A 21530-nucleotide genomic window follows, 5' to 3' on the forward strand; every position below is an offset into this window, starting at 1 on the left:
CTGGTCTGTTGCAGTTGGGAATGGTGCGGTCCCGAGCTCTGCTCTGTGGCTCTGAGCCCTGACTTTGCTTGTAGGTGCTGGACATAGTGTTTGAGGCTGTGTAGGGATTGTCCCCCTTTGTCAGGGGCAGCGGGCAGGGTCCAAACCAGATGGAGATGCTCTCCTGGTACACATGGTAAAGCAATCTCCCTCCATCCAAGGGATGCTGTTCCATGGCTGGGCTGCTCTGACCACTTGCGGCTCACCCTGAGAGGAGAAACCATTGCTTTCCCATGTCTCCACTCCTCCTTGGCTCCCCCAGCTCCCAGATTTTGGGGCCGTTGAATGAATCAGAGCAATTCCTGCACTCAGTTCCAGAGTCCTCAGCAGGGGAAGGACATGGATCTGTTAGAGCAGGTCCAGAGGAGACTATGGAGATGATCCAAGGGCTGGAGAACCTCCCGTACAAGGACAGGCTGAGAAAGTTGGGGTTGTTCAGCCTGGAGAAGAGAAGGCTCCAGGAAGATCTTATAGCAGCTTCTAGTACAGAAAGGGACTCCAGGAAACCTGGCGGGGGGCGCTCTTGATCAGGGAGTGCAGGGATAGGACGAGGGGAGCGGTTTTGATCTGAAAGAGGGGAGATTGAGATGACATCTTAGGGAGAAATGTTTTGCTGTGAGGGTGGGGAGGCCCTGGTCCAGGTTGCCCAGAGCAGTGGTGGCTGCCCCATCCCTGGAGGAGTTCAAGGCCAGGTTGGATGGAGCTTGGAGCCCCTGATCAGTGGGAGGTGTCTCTACCTATGGCAAGGGGGTGAAACTGGGTGGGTTTGAGGTCCCTTCCACCCAGATCAGTCCCTGCTCCTGTGCGTTCCTGTCTCTGGAGCGCACGCGGCGCAGCCCGCCCCCTCCCCCCACGCTCCCTCCGCTCTCCGTGGATGTTTCAGGACAGTTGAGTGAATTAAAATAATTCATACATTTCCCAACGTAGCCACTTTGCCGAATTGGAAAATAAATGCTTTTGTGCTGCATTCATCACTCCTTCGTTCCTGGCTCTGCTGCCGCACTAAAAAAGCAGTTAAATGCACATCAAGAGTGGAGGAGCCATTTCCATGCCTGCTCGCCCCTTGTCGTTCTCATTAGCGCGGCAGCCGCCCCCCCGCTCGCTCCCAGGGGCTTTCGCAGTTTAAAGAGAGCCTCTTTATGATCATTACCGGAGTCCGACTGTGCCGGCGCCATTTGCAGCTGAGGAGGCTCCTCATTTGTAACTGTGAAAAACTATCAATTTCAGCGCGCCTGATGCAGCGGCTCCATCATTGGCCCCATCAGCTCCCTGCTGGAAGCGAATTAATCAGACTGGTGCTGCTGATGGGGCAGCACGGGCGACGGGAGCGGAAGGGCGCAGCTCTGAGCATTAATGTGCCGGCAGCTCCCCCTCTCCGCCCTGGACATGGGGTGCAGCGGCACGGCCGCCGCTCCCGGAGGAGGCTGGGACGGGTGCTCCGTGAGCCGCTTTGAGCATGGGCGCGTCTGGGATGCTGCAGGGAGAAGGGGGATGCGCTGGGAGAAGGGGGACCTTGCTGCAGGCAGGACTTTGCCCTGCTCGTGGGAGCCAGAGCTGAGCGTGCCGACGGCCAAGCGTGCTGACCACCAAGCATGCCAAGCACCAAACGTGCTGAGTCCCAAGCCTGCTGGTTCCTAAACGTGGCAACCGCCAAGCATGCCAACTGCCAAGTGTCGGCCACCGAGCGTGCCGCGTGCCACTTGTGCCGACCAGCAGGCGTGCTGACCACTAAATACGCGGACTCCCAAGCGTGCTGACCACCAAATGTGCTGACTCTGAAGTGTGCCGACTGCCAAGTGTGCCGACTCCTGAGTGTGCTGACTGCCGAGCCTCCTGACCACCGAGTGTGCCGGATGCCAAGCATGCCGACCCCTGAATGTGCTGACTCTGAAGTGTGCCGACTCCTGAGTGTGCCGACTCCTGAGTGTGCCGACCACCAAGCGTGCTGACCACCAAGTGTGCCGGCTCCTGAGTGTGCCGACCGCCAAACGTGCGCACTGCCAAGCATCCTCGGCGCACACAGCAGCCGGGGCTGCCCACCCACCATGGTCAGCATGTGCGTTGCCTTCCTGCAGGTGGATGTTGTGTGCCAGCCCTTCTGTACAGCATTGCAGGGGCCATCCTGGCAGGTCTCCTCCTCCCAGATCCGTCGCGGAGCCCTGGGGCCGGCATGGCCACGCTGTGCATTCCGAATGTCCTGGTTCTTGTCCGAGTGTCGCAGGAGAGTGGACCAGCCCGGCTCCCTGCCCACGGCATGGCCCAGCCATTCGGAGCAATCCGACAATGTCATGCAGAGGCCAGGACAGCGCTGTATCTCCCTGTGGAGGGGTGTGATGTCACGTGGAATCACAGGATCATGGAGTCATTTAGGTTGGAAAAGACCTTTAACGTCATCAAGTCCAACCACAAACCCAACACTTCCAAGCCCATCCCAAAACCCTGTCTCTGAGCACCACATCCGCATGGCTTTTAAACCCCTCCAGGGATGGGGACTCCACCACCGCGCTGGGCAGCCTCTGCCAGGGCTCGAAACCCTTTCCCTGAAGGAGTATTTCCTGATATCCAATCTAAACCTCCCCTGGTGCAATGTGCGGCTGTTTCCTCTCATCCTATCTCTTGAGAGCAGCGCCCAACCCCAACCTGTCTCCAGCCTCTGTTCTGGGAGCTGTGAGGAGCAATGAGGAACATTGGTCGGTGCTCATCGAGTGTCTCGGGCACTGCCGGCTCTTTGTCCGCTCCCGGATCCTGCTGCCCCGTGCCCAGCTTAGGGCTCACAGTGCTGTCCTGGCTGCGTTGGCCAGGAAGGCAGCAATTCCATCCCTCCCAGCATCTGCCTCCTATTGCAGATCTGCTCAGGGCTGTCGAGGAAGGGCTGGGGGTGGTGAGCAGCTCCCTGGGCCACGCATCCAGTGGTAAAAGTGAGTTCTCAGCGTCAGGAGGGAGAAGGCTCCTGGGAGAGCTGCTGGGATGAGCGAAGGCAAAGCAGCTGTGCCTCGCATCCGAGCCCTGAGTTGCAACCCATCCAGTTGGATTAGGGGAGATCTCAAAGCCCATCCAGTTCCAACCCCCTGACATGGGCAGGGACACCTTCCACTGGGTTGGGGTGCTCCAAGCTCCATCTAACCTGGCCTTGATGTGCTGCCTCATCTGTTTGTGCCAGGAGAGCCCATGGAAAAGGGGGAATGGGCTGTACAGGTCATCTAAAAGTGTTCCAGCACTTCATGGAAGCACCTCTGCATCCCAAACCTGGGGACCCAGGGGCTTCCCGGGAAGCCAGCTGGTTTGGAGGGAGGAACTAGGCAGTCCCAGTGTGCTGGCAGAAGCGTTCCCATGGTGGGACAAGGACCTGGAAGTCCTGGGGTGGGTCAGAGGAGCTCACGTCTGCCCTGCTGGGGAAAGAGGGAGAGCAAGCAGTGCCTGATCTTGTAGATGAAGTGTGATTCCTGGTCTGCCCCTACCCCACTTCAGTCCCATCCCAGTGGCGCACATGAAGCTCCCAGCTCCGTGTCTTTATCCACTGGGCAGTAGGAAGAGCAGGGATGTGGGTGCGCTCTGCTCCATGGAGCGAGAGCTGTCAGGGTCTCTGAGCCCACAGGTGCCTTGCCAGGAGCGCGGGAGCCATCACACCAAGCCAGGAGCAGGGAAAGGTGCCGGAGGGTGTGAAACAGCCCAGGGGATCCTGGTGGGCGGCAGAGGTGTGGGATGCACCACGTGCAGCCTCGTACAAGGCAGTCCAGATCCCAAGGCTGGGAGACGGAGGGGCCTCACACCCGCTCTGAGGGGAATGGGATCCTGATTTTGCTAGATTTCTCTCTCTTGATTGTCAAGGGTGAGCTCTTTCCCGGTGGATCAATAGCAGCAGGAGCACCGACTGGTGCGTCACCAGCAGCCGGAACCGGGGATGGGAGTGCTCCGATGCCACATCCTCTCCCAGCCTTGTAGGGTGGCTCCCAAACACTCCTTGTCCCTCTCCATCCTGCAGTTTGGATGTTGGACTCACTCCAGACTGAGATCCAGCGAGCCAGGCTGAACAGGGCTGAAAAGGGGGAGCAGGGGCTTGGCTGGAGCAGGAGAAGGGCTCGCCCGACTGAACTGGGCTGGGAAAGGAGAGTTTGTGATCTCCTTCTTGATTCCAGGTCCCGTGGAAATGGGAGGTTGAGGCGGGACTGGAGCCACTGGGATGCTGCGGGGAGGACAGCAGCGGGCTGGGAGCAGCTCTCGGGTGGACACGGGCAAGGCAGGAGCACATTTCGGAGAGGGTTAACAGCGCGGCGAGGGCTCCTGCGCCTCGCTGCCTTCCCCGGAGTCTGCATTTTTATGCTGATTGGAAGCCTGCGCTGTGTGCGCTGCTGAAATTGAATGTCAGGCTTTTGATTTTGTTGCTGGTCTCTAATGAAATTTGACATTTAATGGTGAGTGCAGCGGCAGCGTGTGTGTGTGTGATCGGAGCTTGATTAGCGCGCTCTAATTGACAGTAATTAGGCAGCTCCCTGATTGTTTCTAATTCTGCTATTAATTGTAAGGAACAGTATGATTGAGGATAAATTTGGTGCGTTGCTGCTGGGGATGCAGCTTCTTAAGCTCCGTATCGGAAGCCTATTGAGACCATCATGCTTCGGTTCCAGAGTGTGGCAACCCCAGTCACCTCGACGGGTGGGATTGGTGCTTCCACAGTGGCTTTGTGGTTCCCGGGACCCAGATCTGCACCAAGGGCATCTCCTGGGACCATCCCTTCCCAAGCCGCCTGCGTCCCGCTGTGGGGCCGGCGCGTTGGGCTGCCCTGGTGGTGCCGCTGTCCCAGCCACAGCGCTGTCTGTGTGATCAGCCGTGATGAATCCCGGGGCAGAGCGTGTCCAGCCGGAGCCGGAGCAGGTGTTGGAGCTGCCCTGGCAGTGGAGGCCCTGGGGGTGTCGGTTGACAGTGGCTGTACCTGAGCCAGCAGTGGCCCAGGTGGCCAAGGAGGCCACCAGCATCCTGGCTCGGATCAGCCGTGATGTGGCCAGCAGGAATAGGGCAGGGATTGTCCCCCTGGACTCGGCACTGGTGAGGCCACACCTGGAATCCTGGGTTCAGTTCTGGGCCCTTCACTCCAAGAGTGTGGAGCACGTCTGGAGAAGAGAGTGGAGTTGTGATGGGGCTAGAGCCCAGGGATGATGAGGGGCATCTGAGGGTGCTGGAGGTGTTTAGCCTGGGGAAGAGGAGTCTGAGGGGAGACCTCATCGCTGCCTACAACTGCCTGGAAGGAGGTTGTGGCAGGGTGGGTTCTGGTCTCTTCACCCAAGTGGCTGGGGATGGGATGAGAGGGAATGGCCTCAAGTTGCACCAGGGCAGGTTCAGATTGAACATCAGGAAAAACTTATTCACCAGAAGGGCTCTGGGGAGCTGGCAGAGGTGCCCAGGAAGGTGCTGGAGTCACTGTCCCAGGAGGGGTTTAGAAGATGGGGAGGTGAGGTGCTTAGGGATGTGATTTAGTAGAGGACAGGTATGGTTGGACTCAATGATCTCAAAGGTCTTTTCTAACGTAGGGATTCTATGATTCTGTGATCAGCTGGGATGAATCCCGGAGCAGAGCGTGTCCATCCTGCGTGGGGCTGTGTGGGGGGCTGTCCTGTCACATTGGGCTGCGCATTCCGAGCCCGGCAGAGCTCCAGGACTGTCTCCAGACACTTGGATGTCCTAGGAAGCGCAGACCATCACTCCTGTGCTGGGCGTGACTCTCTTTATCTTTATTCCAGCTAACGGTACCGCTGATTCCCTCAGCTCCAGCCCCAACATCTCCAGTGCTGCCAGCCCGAAGCTGGAACCGCCTCCGTCGCCGCACGCCAACAGGAAGAAGCATCGCAGGAAAAAGAGCACGGGGACGACGCGGCCGGACGGCCCCAGTGCGGCAGCAGAAGGTAGGAAAGGTCTGGTGCTTGGGGGCAGCTCTGTAAGCTTGGAGCACTGGGCACCACCCGGTCCTGCCAGGGCTCGTTGAGGACCTGGGGCTTCAAATCATGAGAAGGGATGGGTTGGGAGCGATAAAAGATCATCCAATTCCACAGGAGTGAGCACACCTTGTTTTGCTGTGAGGGCGGGGAGCACCTGGCCCAGATTTCCCAGAGAAGTGGTGGCTTCCCCCTGCCTGGAGGTGTTGACAGCCAGGTTGGGTGGAGCTTGGAGCCCCTGATCCAGTGGGAGGTGACCCTGCCCATGGCAGAGAATTGGAACTGGAAGGGCTTTGAGGTTTCTCTATCCCAAACCATTCCAGGATTCTAAGAGAGTTGTAAGGAAGGTTCCAAAATGGATGTGGGTCTGGTGAACATGGTTGTGTTGTGGACATTAAGGTGTTCAGCTTTCCAGAATGAGGACTGGGAAGCAGAGGAGCACTGTTTTCTGTGCTTATGGAAGTCTGGTCCTGTTCAGTGTAGCCGATGGGGGCTGAGAGGGTGAAGAGCTGGGATCAGAACTTCCCCAAAACTGGTTCAGTTTCTCACTGAGGAAGGGATTCAGTGTGGGAAGGCTTTTGTGGAGTAGCTGTGTGGAATCGTTGCCATTCCAAGTCAAGACATTCCATTAGTTACTTTTCCCCAGGCGTGTGCGATCCAGCCCCCAGCAGAATTCCCAGCCCTCCTCTTCCAGGTAGGCATATCAGATGGTTGTCACCTCCTCCTCAGGTGCCCGATCTGTGAATCTTTGAGTCCTCCCAGTTTCCCTGCCGTTCCATGGGTGGGTTTTTTCCAGACCTGTGCTCTCCCTTGCCTCCTTCCCTGCTGAGCAGCATCCCGAGCAGGTGGGGTGGTTGAGGCTGTGGATCTGCATGAGGATATCAGAATATTCCATTACTCCTTGAGGTGGTGTGGTGCTGGGCAGGGATCTCGTGGGATCCACAGCCACATCCCGCCCTGTTTGGGGCAGATGTGGCCAATTTAGAGCCCTGGCAGGTGTGGGAGCGCTGAATTTTTTCCTGCAACATGCATTCCTTTGCATTCATCCTGATGGAACATAGTTTGCCAGTGAAGTGTCCGTTCCCAAACTTCGTGTCCCGCTGCGCAGCCCATGCTCGCTGCTGCTCCTACTGCTGCCAGAAGCCTCCGGCACCGGAACCAGAAACAGGAATTGTGCCTTCCTGGAGCTGCTGGGACACGTCAGAGCAGGAAGGGAGCAGGGACGATGCGTGTGGAGTTAGGAAAGTGTGGCAGTGCCGAGCGGGCCTCAGCAATCCTGCCTCTGCGCCTCCAGCTGGAATCCAGCCTTTCCAAGTCCCTGCCTCGTGTCCTGGTCAGCACACGGGAGCAGCCTCTGTGGGCTCAGCGCTGTGGTCGGGCAGAGGGGTCGGAGCTGCCGCTCCCAGGCCTGTGTTGGGTTGGAACATCTCCCACGTGGGCTGTTGTACAGTGGGATTTGGGGCTTTTTGGGTCGGCTTTTCCAAAACCTCCCTTGAATTTAGATTTTATGGAATCTACTGCATTAGAAGACCCATCTGGCTGTTTCCCTGCACCAGCACCTCTGGGCTGTGCGTGCCGCGGACAGGGAGAGACTGTGGGCATGGAGCAGCACCTGCTCTGTGTCTGTGGGAGCTGGACACTGCTGCCGTGTGGAGGCAGCGTGTGCTTACAGGTCCACAGCTTCATCCTGCTGCGGCCACCAGCTGACAGGGAGAGGGGAACGTCTCTGGAAATAGTCCTTGAACATCCCTGTGCTCAGCACAGGTTGTGGAGTTGAGTTGCCCGTGCTGGGCGTGTGTCCGGCTGGCATGGGCTCTCCCTGCCCGCAGCACCCTCCTTTGGCAGCGAGGTTTGGCTCTCCAGCCTCCAGAGCGGGTGCAGCTCAGGGCTCTGTGGTGGCATCACCCAGACTGGGCATTCTAGAATGGATGTGGGGTGATTCTGGGAATGATGCTCGGCTCCCCTGGACACCCGGCTGGAATCACAGCCGGGCACTGTCCTGCCTGGCAGCCTGCGTTAGAGCTGGAAACCAGGAGCAGGGAAAGCAGAGACGATGAATGTGAGGTCCTGTCCTGATGTCCTCATGGTCAGCCCATGAGGGAGAACCTCATCGGTTCTCCCCACGAACCTGGGGCTGAGTGTGGCCCCACGCCGTGGCCGTGACTGCTGGCATGGGGAGGTGTCTGTAAGTGTGCCGCATTCTTCCTGGGATCGTTTTTCCTGCCTTTGGAACAGTTGCAGCAGTTTTCCACAGCAGGGTCACTGGAGCTTTGTGCTTTCACATGAAAATGTAGAAAGGCTGGAAAATGGAAATTGAGAGAGAATGGGTTGGAAGCAGCCCTGAGGAGAAGGACTTGGGGTGCTGAGGGAGAAGCTTGACACGAGCCGGCAATATACGCTCACAGAAACCACCCGTGTCCTGGGCTGCATCCAGAGCGGTGGGATCAGCAGGGGATTCTGTCCCTCTGCTCCGCTCTGGTGAGACCCACCTGGAGTCCTGCGTCCAGTTCTGGAGTCCTCAGCAGGGGAAGGACATGAATCTGTTGGAGCAGGTCCAGAGGAGGCCACAGAGATAATCCAAGGCCTGGAGCACCTCCCGTACGAGAAGAGGCTGGGAGAGTTGGGGTTGCTCACCCTGGAGAAGAGGAAAGGAGACATTAGAGCAGCTTCTGGTACGGAAAGAGGCTCCAGGAAAGCTCGGGAGGGGCTCTTGATCAGGGCGTGCAGGGATGGGAGGAGGGGAACGGTTTTGATCTGAAAGAGGGGAGATTGAGATGACATCTTAGGGAGAAATGTTCTCCTGTGAGGGTGGGGAGGCCCTGGCCCAGGCTGCCCAGAGCAGGGGTGGCTGCCCCATCCCTGGAGGGGTTCAAGGCCAGGTTGGATGGAGCTTGGAGCCCCTGATCCAGTGGGAGGTGTCCCTGCCCATGGCAGGGGTGGGACTGGATGGGCTTTGAGGCCCCTTCCAAACCAAACCGCTCCATCCTCCTGCTGGATAGATCCGCAGCCGCACTGGAGCAGTATCAGTTCTGTCCCAGTATCTCCCCAGCACGAGCGGCAGCAGGAGGAGAGCGAAGGCGCAGATGCCTCGCACTCCGGCCTCTGGACGTGCCCAGCGTGCGTGCGCAGGGCACAAGCATCTCAGGTTGGCATCCTGGGAAAGTTGGTGAGGTCTGGGGATAAATTGCCATCAGTTTATCTCATTTAGGAGGTAATCAGAGCCGGGGACGTGTGGAGCAATTGAATCTTAGTTGTTCTGAAGTATCATAAATCAAACGAGCTGTTGCTTTTTTACATGGGCGCATGTTAAAGAGAGCGCGGTGTCAGGTTGCCAGGGAGCATCCGCAAACTATGGCAAGCGTGGTATTGGGCTGCCGGGGATGTCACCGCGTGGGAGAGCGCGGCTCGGGCTGTCGGAGCTCCCACGGGCTGGCAGGTGCTGTCAGGGGATGTGGCAGGAGCCCCGCACTGAGCTCGTCCCCGCCACGGGCATGCGGTGTCAGCCCGCGGGGACCATCCGGAAAGTCTGCCCGGGATCAACGACCGACAGACACTACGCGCGGCTGAGCCCAGAGCCCCTGCTGCAGCCAAGCCTCCTCCATGCCCAGGATCTCCGGCTGCTGTTCCAGGCAGCTGGGAAGGCTTCGGGGAGCGGCACAGGCATCTCTGACGGCAGCAGCACCTTCGCGATGCTCCCTGCGCCAGCATCCCCGTGGCTGCCAGAGCTCCAGGGATAATGAACTTCTCATGTGCTTAAGGAGTGATGCAGGGTGCATGGCGAGAAGCTGACAGCCCCTTAATGCGCTGCTCCGCGGCGGCCAAACGACGCGGTTTTGTCTTTGTTTTTTAGTTTTAAAACCCAGGGGAAATTGATGGCCGGTACAGAGTTGTGTCGAGGCGGTGTGCGTGATTAATGCCAACTGTCAGGGGCTGTTGGGGGCCGATCCCGGCGAGCCGGCAGCACGGGGCTGAGTCAGAGGGATTGCTGGGGATTCCAACTGCTGCTGCTCTGCTCCTGCCTGCCCCGTGCTGCTTCTGTCACCCGCACATCCTTTCCTCTTATTTCTGAGCTAATGAGTTGCTCCTGCTCAGGATGGACCCTGCCAGCGACCTGCTCCGTCCTGGTGGCAGGAAAGCATCCTGTGCCCAGGCATCACCACAGCTGATCCTGTCTCCATCAGCTCCACACCCCCTCCTGTGCGTTGTGGGGACCCTCCTCTGGGAGACCCTCCTGTGCGCATCCATAACCCTGTGGGTGCGTCTTGTGCACCACAAAGCCCACATTGTCCATGTGCTCCGGTGACTCCTGGTGCCTGCACAGACCCCGTGTGCCCCTTCTGCTACCTCCCAGCCCCACGCTCTACACCCTGTATGGAATCCGCTCCCCTCCCGATGCTCCTAGTCCCTCTGGACACTACAGTGTCATCCCTTGGGAGCATCTTCTTGCCCCAACACTCTAACTCGGCTGCATTTGCCCTTCTGCCCCACACAGGCATCTGTGCGCACACGTTTGGTGCCCCACGACGTGTGCCAATCTCCACTGGTGTCTCTCCTGCCTTTCTTTTCTTTCGTTTTCCAGCATGTCCCAGCAGGCAGGGCAGGTAGGGACCTGCGGGGCCAGGAGCTGTGGGACAGAAGGTGCCGAGGGCTCCCGGCAGCGCTGTTCCCGCTGCAGCAATCCCAGCGGCTCGGCGCCACGGAGGGGGCCCGTCCCCGATGCTCTAATACAGGTTAGGAATATTGGGTTTAATGATCTGCAAAATGAGGAGGCAGCGAGCTGACATTTACGAATGGTGCCGCATCCTTCTCTTCCCAGACGCCTGCTAATTTGTTGATATCCCAAACACCTCATAATGATGTGGCAGCTTGCAAACAAGCATCTCGAGGCCACCCAGCTCCTGTACAGAGTGGGCAGTGGGCGAGCAGATCCATGGGCCACGGACTCCCCATCCCAAAGGCTGGAATGGCCCTTGGTTCCCTGCCGTGCACTGGAATTGTCCCCACGCCTCCTCCCTCAGGGACCACCCGCACGCCTCGGCATCCGGAGACACCGGAGAATGGGTGGGAGCAGGAGGGAGAGAGTGGATGTGACTGGGAGCCAAGGAAAGCGGAGGCAAAAGAGGAGCCTCCTGCTGTGAGAGCAGGACATGGATCCGTGTGAGCTTCCCATTGTACTGAAGTTGACTGGGATCCCGTTCCACGTTCCTCCTTCCTGCAACCCCTGGGATGCAGCGGGAGGCATCCCGCACCACAGGGGCTGCACCCATCAGCACAGGGAGGGATCCTGCTGCCCTGGTGAGGAGCATCCCTGCATGTCCTGCTGAGACTGGATGGGCATCCCTCCATTTTCAGCATCCTCACACGTAGCTGCTCTGTGTCCGATGCCGACAACAGGGAAGCAGCATGTGCTCTGTGTCCTGATGCCAAGGAATTCCCCTCCTGCTCGAAGGAGTGAAGGGAGAGAACGAGGGGGAACGATTTTGAGCTGAAAGAGGGGAGGTTGACATGAGATCTTAGGGAGAAATGTTCTCCTGTGAGGGTGGGGAGGCCCTGGCCCAGGATGCCCAGAGCAGTGGTGGCTGCCCCATCCCTGGAGGGGTTCAAGGCCAGGTTGGATGGGGCTTGGAGCCCCTGATCCAGTGGGAGGTGTCCCTGCCAAGGGACAGGGTTCAGTCGGCATGGTGGGGTTGCACTGGATGAGCTTGGAGGTCTTCTCCAACCTCAGTGATTCCATGATTCCCTGATTCCAAGGCTGCGTAGCAGTGGGAGCTGCCAGCTCCCCGCTCTCTGGCACAGCGTAGCTCCAGGAGAAGCCAAGCGCCTCGCTGCGGTGGCTGCAGGATCCCTCGAGCCCCTTGGTGTGGTGGCTCGGTGGCTGTTGGGGTCTGATCCGTGCGTCCTCGCCTGGTCGCCTGCGCGGTGCCCTCGCTAATCGTGCTCTTGTTTGGAGCCCTGGTTGCTGGGCAGCGTTGGAGCAGGGTCAGGGGTTAAGGCCCATTAGCGGGGCCGCCGCGCTCCGAACTCCGCTCGGCAGCTCTTCACAGAGCTCAGTCTTTAAAACATCATCAAAAAATCATCAAGAGGGAGCGAGCCGAGCGCGTCCGCTTCCACTGCCCACTGATCCTAATGGAGCTGCTGTAATGGACTCCCACCCGCGCGCCCGCAGGCAGCGCGGTGCCAGGGAGACGGGGTCGGCCCTCCAGCCTCGGGATTGCCCCGTGGCGGCTGGAAAAGGCTCCTCACTCCCGCAGGAGAGGCTCCTCCAGGGTCTGAGCCCTGAGGATTCTGAGCTGGCACGAACCGGGGCAATCCTGGCCACCAGGAAGGATCCTGTGCCCTGTGCCCGGTGCAGGGAACAATGTTCTGCCAACACAGAATCCCACAGCTCAGATCCTTCTGCCTGTGGCGTCTGCTTTGCACTCCCTGCTCCTCGGGCCAGAAATGCTCCTGCCGGATGAGAAATCTCCCCAAAAAATAGGAGCAAGCCCCATCCTTTCCCTGGAGCTGAGACTTGAGTCTGGTTTCACATCCAGGGAGCTCTGGGACTCATCCCATGTGTTGAGGCGGACTCTGCACTCTGTTCTGCTCCGAGTCCTCGGTTTCCATCCAGCTCTGCCAAGTCCTGCATGCGGAGCCAAGGGTGTGATCCCACAGCTTCCAAGAAGGTCCGACCCACAGCGCCATCCTGCCTCGCTGCCGGGATGAGAGGCAGTAGTTTTGCTTGGGAAAGGAGCCTTGGCATGGAGGAGAAGCTGTCGCCCTTTGTTTGCTCTTCCCGGGCTCTGCTGGGAGCAACGGGCCCTTTGTTCGGAGCAGAGCTGGAATCCGTGAGGCACAAAGGGGAATGGGGGGGCCTGCGGCTCGCCAAGCCGGCGCTGGGGCTCTGGGACCCCTGCCAGGGCTGGGACCAGGCAGCTCTGGGGCTCCAGGATGCTCCAGACCCGCCGCAGTGGGGTAGTCTGTCCAAGCAGGATTGGGGCTCCAGGAATCTCACTGTTTGCCCATGGTGGGGCGTGTGGGCAGCCCAGGAGGGACCCCAACAGGAGGGAGCCAGCTGCTGCTCCTCCACGAGCATCCCGAGGACTGGGAGGGAGAGGGCATCCAGCACCGGCTGTGCCGGATGGGATCCACGCTGGATGGGATCCGTGCCGGAGAGGAGCGGCGAGCCCTGCCTGGGAGGTGTAGGTGCTGCAGGACAGGTGTTTGCTGGGAAGTGCGCTGGCACGGGAAGGCTGAGGCTGGGATTCCTGCTGGCACGGTTGGTGGGGAGGTGCTGAGCAAGCAGGAGAAGGGAACAAGGATGATGGAGCTGTGTGAGCCTGTGGCAGGAATCCGTGCTGTCTTCCCGGCACCGTGCCGATTGGCTTGCGGCTGTGCCAGCAGCAGCAGAAGCGGCTCAGCAGCAGGGAGCGCCTGGAAGTGCATCCAGGAATTCCCAGGTCCGAGCAGCTGGCCCTGGGCTGCCTGGACACTCCCTGCCGCTCTCCCCTTCCTGGCTCAGCGCAGTGACCGATCCGCAGCTGCTGGGCCTGATCCCCGCTCCCTTGTAGCCACAGGGAACCATCTCCCAGGACAGCAGGAGCACTTGAGGCTCCGGGCTGGGGCGTGGAAGAGGTTGGAGCAGGTGCTGGCTCAGGTGTGGATGGAGCTGAATCCCTCAGGGGTTGGAGTGCCTGTGTCCGGGGGCTGGCACTGCTCCCGAGGAGGCTGCAGCTATTAGCCTGACTGTTTGGCTACTTGTTCTCCCTGTATTCAGAAGTTCCCAACTGGATATTTTCCAAGACTCTTGTTTTCGAGTCAGTGTTTGGTGTCCTTCGAGCCTCCACAGCAAACACCCACGGGATGGGAGGGTCTCTGTGGCTCAGAGCTGCAGGAAGAGGCAACGTGCTGGGCAAGCTCCATGTCCAGCTGGGCAAGCACATCCCAGAGAGGGGCCACGACTGGACCTGCGCTCTTGTCCTTCTCCTGGTGTCCCAAAGTCTCTCATTGCCAGCAGGAGAAAGGCTGGTATCTTTCCCCAGGGAAAGGGTCCTAAGCTGGTTCTAGGGAGAAAGGAGGGATACAGCCTCCCCTCCCTGTCCGGGAAAGCCCTTCACACTCCTGCTCTGTCCTATTCACCATCTCCAAGCCTCCATGGCTGCTGGGATCTGTGCTGGACACACTGTGAACCACACTCAGCACTAGGGATGGGCAGGCATCTTTCCAACCAGATATTCCTCACGCTTTTAACCCCCGTGGAACGCAGGATCCCGAGCCTGCTGGGCGAGCAGCACAATGCTCTCCACCACGGCACCGCAGCAGGAGTGGTGTTTTACTCTCTGGGGGTGATGGAAAGAGGTGGAGAGGTGGGGGCTGTGCCTGGGATTTATTAATGCAGGTGTTGGTGCCTGCGGAGCAAGCAAGAGCTGGGAAAGAGCACTCGGAAGAGAGGAAGGGCCGTGATCTTCTACCACCCCCATCGGAGATGCTTTGCCTCAAGGAGACTTCCCGTGGCTGCACCCGTTTTCTGCCCTTGGTGGCGCCCGGCTGGTGGCCTCTGCACCCCTTTGTTAGCTCTGCCAGGTGCTGTGACAGGTCTTGGAATCATGGAACGATTTGGGATGGAAATGACCTCAAAGCCCATCAAGCCCCCTGCCATGGGCAGGGACACCTCTGGCTGGATCAGGGGCTCCAAGCCCCATCCAACCTGGCCTTGAACCCCTCCAGGGATGGGGCAGCCACCACTGCTCTGGGCTAGGGCCTCCCCACCCTCACGGTGAAACATTTCTTCCTAAGATCTTACCTAAATCTCCATTCTTTCAGCTCAAAACCATTCCCCTTGTCCTATCCCTGCACTCCCTGATCAAGAACATCCCCCCCCAAGCTTTCCTGGAGCCCTTTTCCGTACTGGAAGCTGCTCTAAGGTTTCTTTGCAGCCGTCTTTTCTCCAGACTGAACAACCCCAACTCTCTCAGCCTCTCCTCGTACAGGAGGTGCTCCAGCCCTTGGATCATCGCTGTGGCCTCCTCTGGACCCTCTCCAACAGCTCCATGCCCTTCCCGTACTGAGAACTCCAGGTCCCACAGCCCTCCCGCTGTTTCCCTGCTCCGCAGGAGGCTCCTCCAGCCACACCATGAGGAGGCGGCTGGGCAGAGTCGGGGATCCCGTCCATCCCCTCCCGCTCTGCTCGCTCCCAACGCCACGGCCGCTGCCGGCTGGGCTGGGCCCCTGCATCTCCTCACTGCCTCTGGAGCCGTGCAGTTGACTCCCTGCTTTTAATAGAGAGCTGGGAAGGCACATTATGGAGATGAGGGTGTTATTTGCATAACGCTAATTAGGTAATTACAAATCATTTTGCTATGAGCTGGAGCGTGTGCTGTGACATAACGTTTATTAGTCATTCCATTCAGGCCCCGCTTAGTTAAGTCATTTACTGCACTAACGACTGAAGTTGGCAATAAAAGGTAAATGCTGGTGCTTGGGTGCAAAGCTGGGAGAGGGCTCCCATGGAAATCCATGTGCCCGCTCGGAGCAGCCCCTGGCGTGGGGTGGGAGGGCAGAGCCCGGCCTGGCACCCGACTGGGCTGGCAAAACAGTGCTCAGGGGGCAGGGGAGCATTTTAATTCTTGGGTTTGTCATTTTGGGGCTGTTTTCTCAGGGTCTGAGGTGCCTTTGTGTGTTTTCACTGTCCCCGTGTTTCTGCTGGTGGCTCTGCCATGGAGCGCTCCAGCATCTTACTGGAATCACACTCATCTGCTTGCATCAGAGGGATGGGAAAGCATCCATTTCTACCTATCCCTGCTCCCGTCTCTGCTTCCATCCCTCCTTCCATCCCTTTCCCATCCCAGGTCCCATCCCAGCTCCTCACAGAAGCAGCTCTGCTTGACTGGCTCCCAAGGAGCCCCATGGTCACCAGCTTCCAAGGAGCCCTGCAGCCGTCAGCTTCCAGATTTGGGAGCCGGATACCACCTTCATAGCAGAGCAGATCCTCAGGCGTGGAGTGCTTGGGAGGCCTTGGGAGATGCTGGGGCTGTTTGGGAGCTCCAGCTCTGCAGAGGAGCTGATCCCAGCACTCCAGAGATTGGCAGCTTTCTTCAAGGGTGGAACATGTAGGGGACAGAGAGCGGGTGCAACCAGCTTCCAGGGGTCTGGTGCTGCAGCCTCTTGGGTTTCCTGGTCTGGGAAAGAGGCTGTGGATGTTTGTGTGTGGAAGGAAAGCGAAGCCCACGCTGGTGGATCTCGGACACAGGGAGCTGTGGGAGCAGCAGGAGGGATGAACACCAGGGAGCTCTGGTTCCTCTCTGCTGACATGCCCTGTCCCAGCCTCCTGGGACCAATGCTCCCAGCGATCTCCATCCAGCCCGTGTGCAGGCAGCAGCAGGGATTGGTGTGGGCGCTCATGCCCTGTGAGGCCGGCAGACCCTCCCTGTTCCTGACCCGTGTCCCTGCTCACCTTTGTTTTCCAGAGCCGGATGAGCCGTTCGAGTTCATCATCGTGTCCCTGACAGGGCAAACGTGGCTCTTCGAAGCCTCAACGTTGGAGGAGCGGGAGCTCTGGGTCCAGGCCATTGAGAGCCAAATCCTGGCCAGCCTGCAAGGCTGTGAGAGTAGCAAAAACAAGGTGAGTGGCCTCGCCAGAGCTCTGCTTCCTTCCCTCCGCTTGGCATTTGCTTTGCTGTGTCTATCCCTGTCCCAGACTTCCCTTTCTATCCCGGCTGGATCCCATACTGAGCCCTCTGCTCCCAGTCAGGGCTGAATTCTGTCCCGGAGCTATGCTGCTCCCTTCCTGCTCTCCTGTCACTTCTCTGAGCTCCTTGTCCCCTTCCCAGCCACGGAGCATCCCGCCAGGGCTGGATCCCGAGCTGTCCTCTCCATCCTTGGGCAGCTCTGCCTTTCTGCTTCTCCTTGTGGCTCCCCATCCCCTGCCTCTCAAGCTTCGAAGCCATGACCCTGTTTCCAGTTCCCACTCCTGCAGCAGAGCCTGGGGGATGCTGGCAGCTCCCGAATGGGGTCGTGGGGTGCTGAGGAGCAGACACGTGGCTGAGTAAATGGGAATCTGTGTTCCTCCAGCCCCTGTTCCCAGTTCCTCCTCCTGCAGCAGAGCCTGCTGGAGCAAGGAGCCGGCGACTCCTGGATGGGGACGTGGGGTGCCGAGGAGCAGATACATGGCTGAGTAAATGGGATTTGTTTTGTTCCAGGCTCGGCTAGGCAGCCAGAGCGATGCCCAGGCCATGCAGGCTGTCCGCACCGTCCGCGGGAACAGCTTCTGCGTGGACTGCGACGCTCCAAGTAAGAGATGCTGGCAGGTGGGACCAGCGCTGGGTCCTTCCCGCTCCGCGCTGCTGGGACACTGGGCTTGGAAGGTCCTGGTGGGCAGAGAAAGGTCTCCTGGGTCAGCGGAGGCTGGTGAGTTAACGCTCCCATTTTAACGCTGATTTTCCTGCCCTCAGATCCAGACTGGGCAAGCCTGAACCTGGGCTCCCTCATGTGCATCGAGTGCTCCGGGATCCATCGCAACCTGGGCACCCACCTGTCCCGCGTGCGCTCCCTGGACCTGGACGACTGGCCAAGCGAGCTCCTCATGGTCATGACGGCCATCGGCAACGCCCTGGCCAACGCCGTCTGGGAAGGCGCAGTGGAAGGATATCCCAAACCCACCCCCGAGAGCAGTCGGTACGGGAGGTGGGGGCTGCAGAGAGGCATCTCGGACAACCCCGCTGGGAGGCTTGATGGCACCACGGGAGGGTGGGAGCAGACAGAGGGTGGACAGGCATTCATGGGGAGATTTGGAGTTGTCCAGCCTGGAAAAGAGGAGGCTCCAGGGAGACTTTACTGCAGCTTCCAGGACAGAAAGGGGCTCCGGGAAAGCTGCGGTGATCAAGGAGTGCAGCGATAGGATAAGGGGGAACAGTTTTGAGTTGAAAGAGGGGAGGTTGAGATGAGATCTTGGGGAGAAATGTTCTCCTGTGAGGGTGATGAGGCCCTGGCCCAGGTTGCCCAGAGCAGTGGTGGCTGCCCCATCCCTGGAGGGGTTCAAGGTCAGTTGGATGGGGCTTGGAGCCCCTGATCCAGTGGGAGGTGTCCGTGCCCATGGCAGGGGGTGTAACTGGTGATCTTTAAGGTCCCTTCCACCCCACACCATTCCATGATCCTGTGATCCCTGCGGCACTCCCGTGTCCAAGGTCCCATCTGCTCATGAAGCTCTGGAGTCTCTTTCCCACTGTCCTGTGGGGCCACCAGGGCTTCTTGGCTGCCCGTGTCCACGCGGTGCCTGCCGGAGCCGTGGCTGGCGGCAAAGCCGAAGGGGTTAACAGAGACGGTTTGGCAGCGTCGTTGTTGGGGTCTCCAGGGTGCGTCCCTTTCAGGCCCTTGTCTGTCCCTATCGGAGCGACTCTCCTGTCACTCATCCCAGCAAGAGCCCATTCTCCCGCTTATCGGCGTCGGAGCGCGGGTCGGGGTCGGCGGCAGCGAGCATGCGCCGCGCGCGGCATTGATGGCCGCCCGCCAGATGCAGATGGATAGAATGGCAGCAGATAGCAGCGGCACGGCACTCATCGATCCGCCCGCTCCCGCGGCCCCCGGCGGGACGGACGCTGCCACAGCCCTTTGTTCGCGCCAGGCGAGACGGCAGCAGCGATAACGCGCCTCCCGCGGCACCGGGCTGTCGTGGGCAGTCGCTAACCTTTCCGTGATGCTGGCCACGGTCCATGCACAACAGCATGGACAGAGGGGGATCCTGGGCTGGCACAGGGCAGGTGGGATGGATTCAGGGGTCCCAGCGTGGAGATACAGGCACCCCGCTGCACTGTGAGGGATGTGGATCCACATGGAGAGGGTTCAGGGGTCCCAGCGTGGAGATACAGGCACCCCATGGCACTGTGGTGGAAGTGAGGTCTGAGTTGGATGCTGGGCACGTGGAGAGGGTGCAGGGTCCCAGCGTGGAGATACAGGCGCCCCGTTGAATTGATGCGCACAGGGTGTGGGATGCTGCTGTTGTGCTGGGCACATCAGAGTGCGTTCAGGGATCACAGCATGGAGATACAGGGTGTCCTGTGGCACCACGATGGATGCAGGGTCTGGGAGTCAGACGCTGCTGCCGTATGGGCATGGCCATGCATCCACAGGGAGCTGTAAGAGAGAAGCATGGGGCCTGTGTCCAGAGTGGGACAGAGCCCCAGTGATAACCACTTTTGGGGACACACTGGAGGCAGCTGCAGCCTCGGGGTGTGTTCGGTGCGCCCCTTTGCCTGAGGATCAGGTTGTCCGAGCCGTGACCGTGTCCTGTCCGCAGGGAGGAGAAGGAGCGCTGGATCCGGGCCAAGTACGAGCAGAAGCTCTTCCTGGCCCCGCTGCCACAGTCGGACATCCCGCTGGGGCAGCAGCTGCTGCGGGCCGTGGTGGAGGACGACCTGCGTCTCGTGGTGACGCTCCTGGCCCACGGTACCAAGGAGGAGGTTAATGAGACCTACGGGGACGGCGATGGGCGCACGGCGCTGCACCTCTCCTGCGCCATGGCCAACGTCGTCTTCACGCAGCTGCTCATCTGGGTAAGGCAGGAGCCCAAAGCCTCCGCCATGGCCCCATCCTGGCGTTTCCCTGCTCACCGGTCTCCAGACACCCCTCATGCATCCCTCTCTCTTGGGTTCCCCCCTGTGCTGCTGGCACTGCCCTGCCCACCCTCCTCTTCCTCTCCCTGCCGGCTCTGCCGGTGCTGGTGCTCGTGTGGTGCCATCCCCGTGCCGCCTGGCACCCGGGTGCCGCTGAGCGGCTGCTTTCTCTCCCGCGCAGTACGGCGTGGACGTGAAGAGCCGGGACGCTCGGGGCCTCACCCCGCTGGCCTACGCCCGGCGAGCCGGCAGCCAGGAGTGCATTGACATCCTGCTGCAGCACGGATGCCCCGGCGACAGCGCCGTCACCACGCTGACCCCCAGCCTGCCCCGCCGCAACGCCAACGCCAACAACAACACCACGGTGCCGGCCGAGCTCGGCTCCAGCCCCAGCGCTCTCTGACTCCTCGCCAGGCCTCCCTCTCGCCGCACGGCCACCTTCCAGCCCGGCCAGGGACCAGGGCCGCAGGACCGGGTCGGTGAGCGGCACGGCTGGGATACCCGCTGTGCTCTTTCCGCACCAGGACCCCTGTTCCGACCGGGAGGAGGTTGGGGAGCCAGCACTCTGTTCCTCTGCACCGGTTCCTGTCCCTGTTCCAGTTGGGGGGAGACTGGGGAGCTGACACCTGTCTCTTCTGTGCCAGTTCCCATCCCTGATCCAGCTGGAAGGAGATTTAGGAGCTGGCACCCCACTTCTCTGTGCCGGTTCCTTTGGAATCTCCCATGCAGCTTGTGCAGAGGCCCCCTTGTAGTCCGTGGGATGGGGGGGGCTCCGGTACATCCCGTTCCCATGACTGGTACAGCGGGAGGAGAGGCGTTTTCCCCCGTGCCCCCTCCACCACAAACCCATGTAGATAATTGAGGGGCTTAACCGGTACCGCGGTGGGCAATGGCTGCGCCCACTCTCCCACCCAGCAGGGCAGTTTAGACACTTCCCTCCTTCCCATTCCAGCCTCGCTGTCCATCCCAGTGCCGTGGGGGGCAGCAGGAGGTGTCCCCACATCCCATTACCGCAGGAGATGGGGGGCAGCACGAGGCATCCCCTCGTCCTGCTACAGCAGGAGGTGCCCCCGTGCTCACTGCATCCCGATGCTCCTCTCTGCTTCCAGACGGAGCAGGGGGAGATCCTTTTGCTGGTCCCGCTCCCCACGTACGGATTCAAAGCATCCTTGGACAAAGGCCCCTCCCACCTCCCTGGTGACCCAGGGAAGAGGACGGTCACCCCAGGACCCCCAACTCTGTCTGTCTGTTTGTCTGTAGTGTCCCTGTTCTTCCAGGTTCCAGCCCCAAAGCCATACAAGTGTCCCCATCGGAGCATCCTTGCTGGTCCCCGCAGCTGCCCAGGCGGGGCTGGTCTCCGGCTGAGCCAGAGGAGAGAGGAGATGAGGTTTTGGGCCAAGCCCGCAGCCCAGTGCTGCAACCCCAAGGCTTCGGACGCTGCCGTGGAACGTCCCTGTCACTCGTGTATAAAATGTACATTGGAAATATTTATATGGACACTCTGTATATACCGACCCTTCGCCATGAGTCACCCCGTCTGTGTTCTCTGCAGCCAAGGAGATAACGGCCAATAAAGCATCATCCCACCTCCTGCCTGTCCGGCTCCTCTGTCCCTTGTGCCTCCAGCACAGCCTTTTCCTGCTCCGCAGGGTCAGCTGGTGACCATCCAGAACAATCCAAGGGCTGGAGTGAGGACAGGCTGGGAGAGCTGAGGTGGTTCATCCTGGAGAAGGCTCTGGGGAGACCTTAGAGCAGCTTCCAGTACGAAAAGGGGCTCCAGGAAAGCTGGGATGGGGCTCTTGATCAGGGAGTACCAGGATAGGACAAGGGGAATGATTTGGATCTGAAAGAAGGGAGATTGAGATGGGAGCTTGGGGACAAATGTTCTCCTGTGAGGGTGGGGAGGCCCTGGCCCAGGTTGCCCAGAGCAGGGGTGGCTGCCCCATCCCTGGAGGGGTTCAAGGCCAGGTTGGATGGA

At 59.9% G+C, this 21530-nt stretch overlaps 1 protein-coding gene across 1 annotated transcript in view; it reads left to right on the plus strand.

Annotated features, from left to right (window-relative positions):
- Positions 1-21139, plus strand: part of AGAP3 (ArfGAP with GTPase domain, ankyrin repeat and PH domain 3) — a 95938-nt gene extending 74799 nt beyond the window's left edge. Inside the window, exons 13-18 of the mRNA XM_069859092.1 lie at positions 5775-5936; positions 16412-16566; positions 17144-17234; positions 17396-17618; positions 19237-19492; positions 19734-21139. Coding sequence (XP_069715193.1) covers positions 5775-5936; positions 16412-16566; positions 17144-17234; positions 17396-17618; positions 19237-19492; positions 19734-19955 — 1109 coding nt within the window. The 3' untranslated portion in view covers positions 19956-21139. The remainder of the gene's footprint in view (positions 1-5774; positions 5937-16411; positions 16567-17143; positions 17235-17395; positions 17619-19236; positions 19493-19733) is intronic.
- The last annotated feature ends 391 nt before the right edge of the window (positions 21140-21530 follow it).

This window comes from Phaenicophaeus curvirostris, chromosome 6 (genome assembly GCF_032191515.1).
Source record: "Phaenicophaeus curvirostris isolate KB17595 chromosome 6, BPBGC_Pcur_1.0, whole genome shotgun sequence".
Classification (NCBI taxonomy): domain Eukaryota; kingdom Metazoa; phylum Chordata; class Aves; order Cuculiformes; family Cuculidae; genus Phaenicophaeus; species Phaenicophaeus curvirostris.